A 14,377-nucleotide genomic window follows, 5' to 3' on the forward strand; every position below is an offset into this window, starting at 1 on the left:
ACACACACACACACACACACACACACACACATATATATATATATATATATATATATATATATATATATACTAAGAGAGGCAAATAGGGCATAAAATTGAGATTTTGCACCCAGATCTTGGGCCCTAGGCACCTCTCTGGCTCTTCTCCCCAGTCACCAGCCCTCTCCAGTGTCAGAAAGACCCAGAGCTGCTGCCCCTTTCTCCACCCTGACCCATTCGCCAGGCTTGAAACAGGCCCTGACCCCCAGATACCTTTCTCAGCTTCTGTCCCAAGGAGGCTTCCACTCCCCTTTAGAGATAAAAGCCCCTCAGGGAACTCAGAGACAGGCCCAGTCCCACTCTATCACTTTCCAAACATCTCATCCTCATTCCATTGCTGTCGACCCTGACAAAACTTCTAGGCCTAGAGAACTGGGACCTGGCACAGGAAGAGTTAACCAGACTGCTGAGGCCTTTCTGGGCTCAGACCTGCTCCTTATCTCAGGCTGGCTCCTGCCCCAAAGAAAGCCCATATCTCGTTGGACCACAGCAATCTCAAATCACCCTGCTGGCCACCCTGAGTCTCCTGGGACACTTCTCCCCAGAGCCCATGTGGGACAGAACACCTCCACTCCCACAAAGGCCTCCTGTTCTTAGAATTAGCACCCAAATAATAAGCACTGGTTAGTGTTCACCCCCAGGATCCACACCTGTCCCTGAGCAGGGTTCCTGGACCATGGGAGTTCACAGGCCAGCACCCAAAGAATCAGGAGTTGACGTTTTATTCTGCTCAGAAAGGATTGTTTTTTGGGGGGCTGAGGATATAGCTCAGTTGGTAGAGCACTTGCCTCACATACACAATCCCCAGCACTATAAAAAAAAGGATTTTTTTGGCGGGGGGCCGGGGGGACTGAGAATTGAACTCAGGGGCACTGAGCCACTGAGCCACCTCCCCAGCCCTCTTTTGTAATTTTATTTAGAGACAGGGTCTCACTGAGTTGCCTAGCACCTCGCTTTTGCTGAGGCTGGCTTTGAACTCACAATCCTCCTGCCTCAGCCTCCAGAGCTGCTGGGATTACAGGAGTGCACCACTGCGCCAGGGAAGGACTCTTTTTAAAGTTATAATTTCCATATCCTACCCTCCATAATTTTCTTAAGAGAAAAAAGATGTTATAACTCAGAGGAGTAAAAATGATTGCTTTTAAAATTAAATACTTTTGGTGTTATGATAACAGCTAGTACTTGGGTAGGCTGTACTATATACCAGGTGTTGTTCTAAGTTCTTCTTTGGGGTTGGAAGTGCAGCTCAGTGGTAGAGCATGTGCTTAGCATGTGCATAGCCCTGGGTTCAATAAATACTTCACTTATAGTAATTTGCTGGAGCCTTGTTATGTTTTTCATATGAAATGTCCCCCACAGGCTCGTGTGTTGAAAGCTTGGTCCCCAATGCAGCAGTGTTTGGAACAGTGTTTAGAGCTTGTAGGATGTGACTGGATCAGGAAGGCTCTGATCTCATTGATGGATTAAGCCACTGCGTTCATGGATGAATGGACTCTTGGGAGGTGGTGGAAACTGTAAGGTGTGGGGCCTAGTTGGAGGAAGTAGGTCACTGGGGGTGTGTCCTGGAAGGGTGTATCTTGTTCCAAGCACACACTCCTCACCCACCCTCACTTTTTGCTTCCTGGTTACCATGAGTGAGCAGCTCTGCCCCCCTCCCACATGATCCCCACTATGTTGTTCTGCTTTGACAAAGGTAGAGTGACTATGGCCTGAAACCCCTGAAACCATGAGCCAAAATAAATCTTTCCTCTCAAGGATAAAGAAAATGTGGTACATATGCAAAATGGAATATTACTCAGCCATAAAGAAGAATGAAATTATGCTATTTGCCAGTAAATAGATGGATTATCATGCCAAGTGAAATAAGCCAATCCCCAAAAAACAAAGGCCAAATGTTCTCTCTCATATGCAAATATTAACATACAATAAGGGGGTGGAATAGAAGTTCATTGCATTAGACAAAGGGGAATGAGGGAAGGGAGGGAGATGGGAGTGGAAGACAGTAGAATGGATCAGACATAACTTTCCTATGTTACATGTGCACACACGATCAGTGTAACTCCACATCACATACAGCCTCAAGAAGGGAAGTTATACTCCACGTATGCATATATCAGAATATACTCTATTCACATATATATCTAAAAAGAACAAAAATATTTTTTTAAAGCTGTTTTTCTCAGGTATTTCGTCACAGTAACAGAAGATCCAACTACCCCACGCCTTAAAACAACCCAATGAGGTAGATACTAGCAGTGTCAGATTTGACAAATGAGAGCCAGGGAGGTTAAATGACTTCTCCAAGGTCACACGGCTACTAAGTAGAATATCTGCAATAGGAGCCAAGCAATCTGGCTCCAGACCACGCTGCTTTCCAACAAGGTGAAGTATTTATTACACAATATTATTCTTATTTTTCTCATTTTACTGAGACTTGGTGAAACCTCAGTCATAGATGGGTCCAGGGACCTGCATGGAGAGCCTGTCACCTAGGGGACAGGGTCATGGTTTAGTTAGATTTGTAAAGGCTGGCCAGTGGATCCTGGCTCTGCAGCTCTCTTGTAAAGGGCATTCTCAAACCAAGCAGGGAGGCAGATCTGCATGGCGGGGGGCTACACATGGGCTCCGGAAGCCATTGCCCCTCTTGGCAGAGTTGGGAGGAGACAACTGGCTTCAGCTGATTCTGCTGAGGTGGCTGAGTGACCCTGCTCTGCCACTGTCTTCTCAATGTGTCCTTCCCAAAGAATCAAGAGCTTCCGCCTCCATTCCTCTCCCAAATTCTTGACTCGTATTTCCAAATGTCTCTGAACCCCAACTCTCTTCTACCCACAGGAAGAGTTTGTGAAGCCCCCGCCCTGTGCTTCCCTAGTGCCTAGAATGCTGGGCGTGAACAAGCAGAGAGTGCCTGCCCACATTCTGGTGGGGGGAGAGGCAGTGAGCAGATCACTAATTAAATACACATTAGGCCAGACACTGGGAGGAAGACTAACGCAGGGTGTAGCCGATACAGTTATGTCCCATAATGTCCATTTCCACTTTAACCCAACTAAAAAATGCACCTATTTTTAGCTGAATTCAGAATAAGTTTCCCAGAATAAGGACCACATTTCCAGCCTCCCCTGCAGCTAGATATGGGCACGTAGCCAAGTTCTGGCCAAAGATGAAAGTGAGTGTGTCTCATGGTAGCTTCTGGAAGCCTGCCCTCAGACACAGCTACGGTGCAGCCTCCCTCTTGTCATTCCTCTTTCCTCCCAGCCGAAGTACAAACCCAGGGGCCACAGAGCCAGCAACCCCATTAGATTATGACATAACCTTGGGAAAGGCAGCCACACCGAATAAAGCAACGAGATAAAGGAGAAGGATCCTGCACCCCTGTCACCATGGTGTCCCAGGAAACCCCCAAACCTCCAGACTTCTGAAATTCGAGAGAAAAATAACTTCCAATGTGTTTCTTCACTTGCTCTTTTGGGGTTTTCTGTTTCTGCCAGCCAGATCTAATCCTAGCTGATATACAAGTGGAACGAATACAGGGTAAAGGTATCATTTTAGACAGAATCGACAGGGAGGGCGTCTCTGAGGATGTGACATTTGAGTAGAAACTAGAATAAAATGAGGAAGGATGCCACACAAAACCTGAGCGTCCAGGCAGAACTATGTGCCAGGCACCCAGACTGGATACCTGAGCATCGTCTCCCAGCTCCTTCCTCTCAAAGTCCACGTCTAATCTGTTACCAAATCCTGTTGGTTCTACCTAGCAAAGTCAGCCTGGGGGTGTGGCCCTGGGGGAGAGCACTTTTTAGCACTCACGGGACATGGACACACACACACACACACACACACACACACGGTAATTTTGGATTACCAGGCTGGGTCCTAAAACCAATGACAAGTGTACTGATAAAAGGTAGACCAAAAGACACAGGGAGAAAAAGAAGATATTCGAAAAAAAGAATGAGCTCAGCAGCCCCAGCAAGGAACTATTGGAACCATTAGAAGCAGAAAAGGAAAAAAAGGATTTTCCCCTAGAGCCTGCAGAGGGTGCACGGCCCTGCAGCCACCTTGATCTTGAACGTCTGGCCTCCAGAACTGTGCAACAAGAAATTTCCATTGTTTCAAGCCACCAGATTTGTGCTAATTTGTTATGGCAGTCCTAGGAAATCAATCATTCTCCCCTAGCCTGACTATGGAACTTATTTTTAGGAATCTTGTTTTAATCATACGTCAAATATTGTAATCATGCCACTCAATGATAGCATATTTATCCCCAGCAGCTCAGGAGGCTAGGCAGGAGGATCGCAAGTTCAAAGTCAACTTCAGCAACTTAGACCCTATGTCAAAATAAAAAATAAAAAGGACTGGGGATGTGGCTCAGTGGTTAAGCACCTCTGGGTTAAATCCCTGGTACCAAAATAATAATAATTAAGAAGAAGAATATTTTTTGTAACTATCAGTGCATACTATTGTACTAATATATGTTATAAATACAGCTAAAATATAAACATGAAAACAAGTGAGAGAGACAGGAGTATAAAATAATATAACAAGTTTGAGACTGGCTGTTTCTAATAAGGTTAAAATGCACATATTACCACATGATCCAGCGATTCCACTCATCTATTTACCTGAAATAATGAGATCTTTTTTAGGATTTTTCCATGTCATAGCTGAACTTCATTTTTTTTTTTTTGGTAAGTAATATTATATTGTACAGATTACCACAATTTATTAATTCAAAGATTTGTATACATGTTCATAGCAGCTTTATTAGTAATAGTTCAGTACTAGATACGATCTAAATGGCCATGAACAGGTTAGGAGATATGCAAACTGGGGTATATCCATACAATGAAATAGTTCTCAGCTATAAAAAGGAATGCTTTGGGGAACTGTAATATTTTTATTGAGATGTAATTCACATATCACATAATTTACTTTTTTTTTTTTTTTAAGGAAATCGTTATGTTGCCCAGACTGTTCTTAAACTCCTGGACTCAAGCATTCTCCTGCCTTAGCCTCCGGAGTAGCCAGGACTATAGGTATGAACCATCACACAGCTAATTCACTCATTTAAAGTGCAGACACAGAATTGTGATATTACCACAACAATCAATTTTAGAACATTTTCATCTCCAAAATGTACATGTTAGCTATCACCTCCCAAACTCTTATACTCCCTAGACCTAGGCCAACCCTAACTCACTTTCTGTCTCTATAGATTTGCCTATTCTGGATATTTCATAGAAATAGAAAGACTCATATGATATGTGATCTTTTGTAACTGACTTCTTTTACTTAGCATAATATTTTTAAGGTTTATTCAGATAGTAATATGTATTGGAACTTCACTCTTTTTTAATGCCAAATAATATTCCATTGTGTTGACATAACACTATTTACTTATCCATTCGTATTGGACAGATGGACATTTGGCTGTGTTCACTCTTTGTGTTTTTGTGGTGTTGTATTAATTTTCTAGGGCTTCTATAACAAAACCCAACAGACTGGGTGGCTTAAATAACAGAGATGTACTGAATCACAGTTCTAGAGGCTAGAAGTCCAAGATCAAAGTGTGGGCAGATTCTGACACCTATCTTCTTGGCTATTAATGGCTGCCTTCTTCCCATGGTCTTTTCTCTGCAGGTACCTATATAGATGAGGTCTCTCTGTCCAAATTTCCTTTTTTTTTTTTTTAAGCAAGCAAGCAGCAGCAGGTTTTCTGCAAAATCAACAGCAACAGACCTTTTTGAAGAAAAGGGGCACAGAGCCAGGAGTTCCCAAATCTCCTCTTCTGATGAGGAAACCAGTCAAATTGGACTAGGGTTCACCTGAAGACCTCATTTTAACTTAATTGCCTCTGTTAAGAACTTCTGTCCAAATACCAATACATTCTCAAGTACAAGGGGCTAAGACTTCAACATTGTGAATTTGGAAGGGGCCCGAGTTCCACCCACAATAGTTAATAAGAGATTGAGAAACCACAGCCTAATTCAAGGTCACAAAGATCAACACCTACATTTTTCTTGAAGAATTTCATAATTTTAGCTCTTCATCTAGGATTCAGTAGGGAGTCAGCTTCAGTCTTCTACATGTGGCTACTCAATCTTCCCAGGACCATTGATGAAGACTCTACTTGGTCCAATTGAAACATTTTCACATGCTTATTAAAAAAAAAAAAAAAAAAATCTTTTGAAGCTGGGTACTGTGGTGCATGCCTGTAATCCCAGAGGTTCAGGAGGCTGAGGCAGGAGGATTGCAAAATCAAAGCCAGCCTCAGCAAATTAGCAAGGCCCTAAGCAGATCAGTTAAACCCTTTCTCAAAATAAAAAATAAACGAGGACTAGAGATGTGGCTCAGGGGTTAAGCACCCCTGGATTCAATCCCTGGTATAAAAAAAAAATCTTTTGACCATAAATGTAAGATTTATTTTTAAAGTCTCAGTTCTAATCCATTGATCTGTGTCTATTCTTAAGCCAGTACCACACCGTCTTGATTAGTTTCATACATTTTAAAATTAGGAAATGTGGGTTCTCTAACTTTGTTTCTACTCAAGATTATTCTGGATAGTTTGACTCCCTTCCAATTATATAGGAATTTCAGGAGCAAAGAAGCAGATGGGCTCTTGACAGGGACTGAGTCAAATCTGTAGATCAGTTTGGAGAGTATTGCCATGGTAGGAATAGTAAGTTTTCCAACCCATGAATATGGGATGTCTGACTATTTATTTAGATCTTTATTTTCTTTCAATAATATTTTGTGGTTTTCAGAGTGAAATTTTTTCACTTCTTTTGTTTATTCCTAAGTGGTTTTAGTTTTTTGGTTTATTTTCTGTTTTTTTGTGGGGGTTTTTTACGCTGTTTGTAAATTGAATCGTTTTCTTTCTTTTTTTTTTTTTTTTGAATTACAAAATAAGTTTATTTTGCTTTGGAGGGTGGGCAGGCATCCAGTCTTAGAACTTCTGGAACTGCTTCTTGGTGCCAGCTGCCTTGGTGACCTTGAGTACATTGAAGCGCACCGTCTTGCTCAAAGGCCTGCACTCGCCAACTGTGACGATGTCACCAATCTGGACGTCCCTGAAGCAGGGAGACAGGTGCACAAACATATTCTTGTGGCGCTTCTCAAACCGATTGTATTTGCGGATGTAGTGGAGATAGTCCCGGCGGATCACAATGGTCCTTTGCATCTTCATCTTGGTCACCACACCAGACAGGATCCGCCCTCGGATGGAAACATTACCAGTGAAAGGGCACTTCTTGTCAATGTAGGTGCCCTCAATGGCCTCTTTTAGTGTCTTGAAGCCCAGACCAATATTTTTGTAGTATCCAGGGAGTTTCTCCTTCCCAGTTTCTCCTAGCAGGACCCTGTTCTTGTTTTGAAAGATGGTCGGCTGCTTTTGGTAGGCACGCTCTGTCTGAATGTCCGCCATCTTCCCGGCTGCCTGAAACAAAAGAGAGCGACGGAAGCGTCCGGGTTTCCTTATTGATTGCGCAGGGGCTGTAGAGGAAGTGACGAAAGGGGCAGGGTCACACGGCTTTGGGCGGTGCCTCGAGAGCGACTCTGATTGACAGGCGGCTTTAACCAAGCTTGTGCATCGGAAACTGCAAGTGGGCGGCCATGATGGTGAAAGACTTGGGGGCGGGAAGTGTGCATCTCGTTTCCTTAATTTCATTGTTGGCCTGTTCATTTCAAGTGTATAGAAGTACAATTATTTTTAAATATTGATCTTGTATCTTGCAACTTTGCTGAACTTGTTTATTACTTTAGGAGGGTTTTTTGTGGATATGTTGGGGTTTTTCTATTTACAATATCATGGAGGAATGGAACTATGGATAAGTACAGCAACATAAAAAGATTAAAACAGGGTATAAGAGCGTATACTATAAAGGACCCATTACATTTACATGCAGTTCAAGAACATGGGGTCTGGGGGTGTAGCTCAGTGGTACGGTGGGTACTTAGCATGGATGAGTCCCTCAGTTTGATCCCCAGCAAAAAAATAAGACTGTCACAAAAAAATAAAAAGTATTGAAGATGCCGCGCCATAGTAGAGTACCCCGGGTCCAGTCCCCAATACTAAAATAAATAAATGAAGTAAATTAAATTGAAATTGGCAACAGGGTATGGTAATACTTCCTCCCTCTCCTAAATGGATCCTCTGGTACACCTCCCACTCTGGGGCCCGCTGGCCCCTCCAGCGCATGCCCCTTGACTCAGCTGAACCGCAAACCTTTATTAACCACATGATTCCTCATTCTAGAAGATCTTTAGGCCCCAACAATAGAGTCCCTTACTGGTCAGCCAATCCCCCCCATCCAACTGCCTCGGCCCCTCCCATGTCCAGCCATCCTGCCCAGGCTCCACTTCTCATTTGCAGCTCTCCGCTTGGACTGCCCTTCCTGGCCTGGCCAATGTCTCCTCCTGTTTTCAAACCCTCTGTAAATCTCACCACCTCCATCCAGCCTTCCCTGCCTCCCAAGGAGGATCGGTTGCTCCTTCTCCTGGCTCTGTGTTATAACCATTTTGTCTTTTCATGTTGAGCTTCACTTCTCAGCCATGAATCCTTAGAGGCCGAGAACTAGAATCTTATCATTTCAAAAGAACAGTATAGTGGCTCAGTGGGTGGAATGAGGCGGTGACCGATCCAGACCCAGCCTTGGGGCCTCACCTAGGAACCAGGTGATGGACCCAGGTGCAGGGGAAAGTGAGAGTTACTGGAGTTTTCTCCTGCGTCACCTTCACATGAAGGAGCCGCCTCAGATACACTCCACTACACGCAATTTTATTTTCATTTTCATTTTTTTATTTTCCATGGAACAGGAGATTGAACTCAGGGTGCTCTACTATGGAGCTATATACCCAGCCCTTTTTATTTTTCATTTTGAGACGGGGTCCTGCTACATTTCCCAGACGGGCTTGAACTTGTGATCCTCCTGCCCCAGCCTTCCAAGGAGCTGGAATCTATCACAGGCACGTGCCACCAACCCTGGCTGCTGCTGCTGCATGACATTTTAAAGACATCGTAAGGTGTCTGCTCGGGGAATGGGAGGGAGGCATGGGAAACTCTGATTTCTACCACATGGGATATGTCAGCCCAGGTCAAGGAAGGATCCGGAACTTGTCCTTGTTGACCTCTGGGATGAGTGCCAAGTTCCTGGCCTGCCTGCTTCTCCACAAGGGAAAACAAAGAGGGGAGAAGCCTTTCTTCATTGTCCCCACAATCTGCCCAACAAATCCTTAGGCTGGCAGCTCTGGGGTAGGAGGGCCCTGTATTCAGCATTTTGATTCCAACAAAGAGCTAAGAAAGGGCCCTTGTAACAAAGGCCACTTCGGAAAGCACCTGCACTGTGGAGGTGGTTACCAGGAGGGGCGGAGTTGGAGGTAAGAGCTACTCCTCACTCAAGGGGATCCATTGCAGGTCCGTGTAGTGGGCCTACAACCATTATCAGAATTCCCAAAGTCAATTGCCATGCCGTTATCTATCTTTTACAGAGAACATTCCAGAAGGAAATGAAAAACACATTTAGACTTCTTACCTTAACTTCAGTAAGTGGGGGCCGTATTTGCATGTCAACTGCTACAGCCTTAAAGAGAGACAGAACAGGATGAGTGTTACAAAGGCATCTGAGCAGCTTGCGTTCTGTGCTCCTAACTAACCACGCACACCACCGAGAGAGGAAAAACAATCACAGCAGCCTTGGAGCGTCCACACAAATTCTAACGTGATCAATGATTGTCTGGATGAAATGCAACAGAGCTCAGCAATGTCTAATTAATGCCTTAATTCACACAAGCATTTATCAGGTGCTTACAAATGTATCGGGCACTGCACTAGGCAGTGGAGATTCAAAGATGAAAAATAACTGGTTCAGCCCTTAGGGAGCCCACACCCAGTCCACTAGGGGAGACAGATGTGCAGACAGGTACAGCTCCTGCTAGCTAGACCTGGAGATGGGAGTACAGGGGGCTGATTCCTGCCCAACCATAGGCCCCCACCCTGTCCCCAAGATTGCAGGATGCAATGCTCCCAAATAAGCGTGAAGTTAAGCAGTGACCAGTTCTTGCTGGGATCTGGGGAAACATGGGTCAGCATCCTGCCCCTTCATAACTTCTCTTGCCTCACAAAATTGTGGAAGCTGCTGGGATCCAGAGAAGAGCCCACATGAATTTCTTTGTGATGGTAACTGAAGGCCTAGAGATGGTACAGTGAACTACAGTAGAAACTATTGTAGAAAATGGCCACAATAGCCAGGTGCGGTGGCACACACCTGTAATCCCAGCAATTCAGGAGGCTGAGGCAGAAGATTGCAAGTTCAAGGCCAACCTGGGCAACTTAGCAAGACCCTGTCCCAAAATAAAAAAAAGGACTGGTGAGGTGGCTCAGTAGTAAAGTTCCTGTGCGTTCAACACCCAATATCCCCCCTGCCAAAAAAAAAAATGGCTACAATATTCTCCTTCCTGAACCCGCCCTCTGGAATGACTCTGGGATTGGCCAAATGACTTGCTTTGGCCAACAGGACAATAACATGATACAAGCCAAGGCTTGAAAAATTCTCATGTGCTTTGAGGCTTGTCCCGTCTTGCGATTCCTGGGACTCTTACAACCAACCCACGAAAGAGGCCCAGCTAGGCTGCTGCAGGGTGTGTGGCCCGTGACCCACATTGCTTCATCACATCTGCCCATCAACAGTCAATTGCCAGGCATGTCAAAGAAGCCACAGACCTCAAGCTGACGCAACGTGAGCCCAGCTGACAGTAAGTGGGGCAGAAAAGAGCCATCCCCGCTGAGATCAGTCCAAATTGCCAACTCAAGATTTGGGGTAAAGTGTTGCACCTTTAAGCCACTGCGTAGTAGGGTGATTTATTACACAGCAAAGCTAACTGATACAAAGGGCGATTTCAAAGTCGAAAGCAGAAATGATAGCACAGATACATGTTGGAGAGAGCTTCCTCCTGCCATATCCCCCAAATTCAAATGCAAGTGGGTCTATATAGAGCTGGACTCACTGGTTGCTGGAATAATTCATGGAAAAGGAAGCCTAGACCTAACAACTGAGGTGAACTGAGGCTGTAACCTCAGGGACAGGTGAGTCCCAGCGCTCCTGCCGAAAGTACATGCTGGAACAGCTGGCTGAGGCTGGGGATCAAGCTGTCATTTGCCACTGAGTACCAAAGATGACTCTGAGGAGCACAGAGATGATCAACACCCCAACATGAGGAACCTGCCAGGCAGGGAGGGGTCAAAAAGATAAATGAAAAAGCTCAGTGATGGAGGCTGGGATTGTGGCTCAGTGGCAGAGCGCTTGCCTAGCACGTGTGAGGCACTGGGTTTGATTCTCAGCACCACATAAAAATAAACAAATAAAATAAAGGTCCATTGACAACTAAAAAAAAAATGTATTAAAAAAAAAAAAAAAAAAAGCTCAGTGATAGAGTCAAGTCACATCTCCAGCAAGGAGTATTTGGGGACATTCATGTGGCCAGCATGCCTGCTTTGGAGGCAGCGGAAGCCAAATCAACCTTGTCTAGGGAAGGAGAGACCAGTTGATGTGCTTGAGCCCGGCCCAAGTCTTCCACCCCCACCAGCAAAGGGAATGTGGGTCTTGGTCCCAACCAATCCCTGGACAGCTAGAGACAGACTTTCTGGGGAGCTCCAAGCTGGAACAGATATAGCCCAAATTCAAGTATATTAGTCCTGATGAGGGGCTTCAAGGGCTTCTGCTCTTAACTTGGAGATCTTGCAGAACTCTGCTGACGCTCTCCATGCATCCCTGCAGTTGTCTCTGCAGCATGAGGGAAGAAAAATCAGAGGGATAAAGGCAATTATGAAAATTGAGCTGGGCGCTAGGGCACACACCTGTAATCCCAGGTACTTGGGAGGCTGAGGCAGGAGGATCGCAAGTTCGAGGCCAGCCTGGGCAATTTAGAGAGACCCTGTCTCAAAATAAATAAAAATAAAAAAGGGCTGAGGATGGAGCTCAGTGGCAGAGCAGCTGCCTAACACGCATCAAGGCCCTGGGGCTTGACACAGTCAAAGACACTTAGAAGAAAAACTGAATGGACCACGTAATTTTTGACCTTTCTTTAGACTAAGAGCAAGAATTTAATACACAGAGCACAACATTGCTCAGTTCGGACCAACCCAAACATATCTGTGCTTGGGAAAATAGGGTAGAATAATATGTCTCACCTTCAACCATGACTCTACTGTGGAATTAGGAAGAACATGGTCTTGGGATCAGAGATACATGAGTTTTTGTCCTGGGTCTGTACCTAACCAGGTGCACAACCCCAGGCAAGTAATTTAACCTCTCTAAGCCTTAGTTTCCTCATCTATTAAGTGGGAATGATACTACTTCATAGGGACTTTGTGACCATTCAGAGACCATATAGGGTGAAGTGATCCACACCCCTTGGGGATTGATTTAGGACTCCCCCACAATACCAAAATTCACAGATGCTCAAGTCTCTTATACAAAATGGCATAGTATTTGCTTATAACATGCACATCCTCCCACAGACTTTGGATTACTTACAATACCTAACACAATGTGATGCTCTGTAAATAGTTGTTAGACTGTATTATTCAGGAAAGAATGGCATCCTTATGTCTTCTGTAAAGATGAAAACTTTTTTCTGGATATTTTCAATCCACCCTTGGTCGAATCCATGAATATGGAGCCCATGAATACAGAAGGCCGACTGTACACTTGACAAATGGCCCAGCTCCAGTCAAGATCGCCAAAGCAGGGGCATGGGGCAACAAGGACCCCAGCCTACCCTGGGCTACTTGAGGGACCAAACTGATTTTCAATGCCTGGGTTTCCACCTCGTATCTGAGATCCCAGAAGCCCACGTTCCTCTTTGGACCTGCCCAGACCCACAGATTGACACTCAACTCCGGACCAGTGCCCAAGCCTGCTGACTGCCACATGGCGCCTGGGACACAGGCTGCTTTGTGCCACCTCTCCAAGGCTGGCCGCCTGCTTTAAACTCTCAGTGGCATTCTGCTTAGGACTGGCAAAGCCAGGCAGGGGCACAGGAAGGGGACAGTGGGGGTCCTGAGAGGTGGCAGTGACATCCCAAACAATCATGGTGGTTTGGAAATACGCCTCCTTTCCCTGAGAGGGCAAAACTTCTTTCTTCAGAGGTCAAATGGCCAAGGGGAATCTTTAGATTTGTATATTTAGTGACCTCCACACCTGCTTGTAAACCGAACTGGGCTGGGGCTGGGGCTCGGTGGTAGAGCACATTCGAGGCCCTGGGTTGATCCTCAGCACCACATAAAAATAAAATAAAGGTATTGACAACTACAACTAAGAAAAAAAAAAAAAAACAAGCAGGTGCCTTAGATTCCATGAGTGAGAATAAAATGAGATCGAGAGCTTCCATCTAGGCCCGAGAAACAGCAAGAAATTCAATTCTCTAAAGCCAGGGGGAATTCGGGCTGGACTTTACAAAGCCTTTCTCAGAGGTGACAAACACGGGCATTTTTAAAATTAACTAATTGATTAGTTAATTATTATTATTATCTATGCGCGTGTGTGGTACCGGGATCGAACCCAGGGGTACTTAACCACTGAGCCACATCCCCAGCCCTTTTTTATATTTTATTTATAGACAGGGTCTCACTAAGTTGCATAGGCCCTTGCTAAGTTGCTGAGGATGGCTTTGAACTCACGATCCTTCTTCCTCAGCCTCCTGAGCCACTGGGATTACAGATGTGCGTCACTGCTCGTGTCCGGCTATTTATCCTTTATTTTTTCAAACAGTATCCACTATATAGCCCAGGCTGGCCCTCTACCGCTGAACTACAGATCCAGCCTTTTAAATTTTAAATTTTGAGACAGGTCTTACTAAATTGCTCAGCCTGGCCTTAAACTTGCAATCCTCCTGCCTCAGTCTCCTAAATTGTTGGGATTATGGGCATGTACCCTAGAGCCCCACTCAAGGGGGCATTTTAAATCACTCTGCGAGACAGAGGGAACTTTCCTCTGTTCCTAACCCCCTCACCTCAGGTCCAAAGCAGCTTCTTGAGTTGTATGTCTATTTTCTGAGGCTAATAAAAATCAAATTTTTCCCACAAGGGCTGACCAGGGTAGTCTTCACAAAACTCAGTGGTGGTTCTGAGAGGGTTCTCAGTAAGTGCCAACTGGAACACGCCTGTAATCCCAGCAACTGGGGAGGCTGAGGCAGGAGAACTGCAAGTCTGAGGCCAGCCTCAGCAACTTAGGGAGACCATGTCTCAAAATAAAAAATTAAAAGGGTTGGGAATGTGACTCAGTGATAAAAAGGATCAATCTTCAGTACCAAAAAAAAAAAAAAAAAAAAAAAAAAAAAAAAA

General features: G+C 44.9%; 1 protein-coding gene and 1 long non-coding RNA gene across 2 annotated transcripts in view; one reads left to right on the forward strand and one right to left on the reverse strand.

Annotated features, from left to right (window-relative positions):
- Positions 1–6,905: 6,905 nt before the first annotated feature.
- The window catches only part of LOC107154771 (40S ribosomal protein S11-like), a 31,275-nt gene continuing 23,803 nt past the window's right edge, over positions 6,906–14,377 (reverse strand). Inside the window, exon 4 of the mRNA XM_015500475.2 lies at positions 6,906–7,470. Coding sequence (XP_015355961.1) covers positions 6,986–7,462 — 477 coding nt within the window. The 5' untranslated portion in view covers positions 7,463–7,470 and the 3' untranslated portion in view covers positions 6,906–6,985. The remainder of the gene's footprint in view (positions 7,471–14,377) is intronic.
- LOC125618546 overlaps positions 7,234–14,377 on the forward strand; it is a 22,011-nt gene continuing 14,867 nt past the window's right edge. The window contains exons 1-3 of the long non-coding RNA XR_007349896.1: positions 7,234–7,351; positions 8,517–8,521; positions 13,076–13,085. This is a non-coding gene — a long non-coding RNA (uncharacterized LOC125618546). The remainder of the gene's footprint in view (positions 7,352–8,516; positions 8,522–13,075; positions 13,086–14,377) is intronic.

This window comes from Marmota marmota, unplaced genomic scaffold, assembly GCF_001458135.2.
Source record: "Marmota marmota marmota unplaced genomic scaffold, marMar, whole genome shotgun sequence".
NCBI classification, from domain to species: Eukaryota; Metazoa; Chordata; class Mammalia; order Rodentia; family Sciuridae; genus Marmota; species Marmota marmota.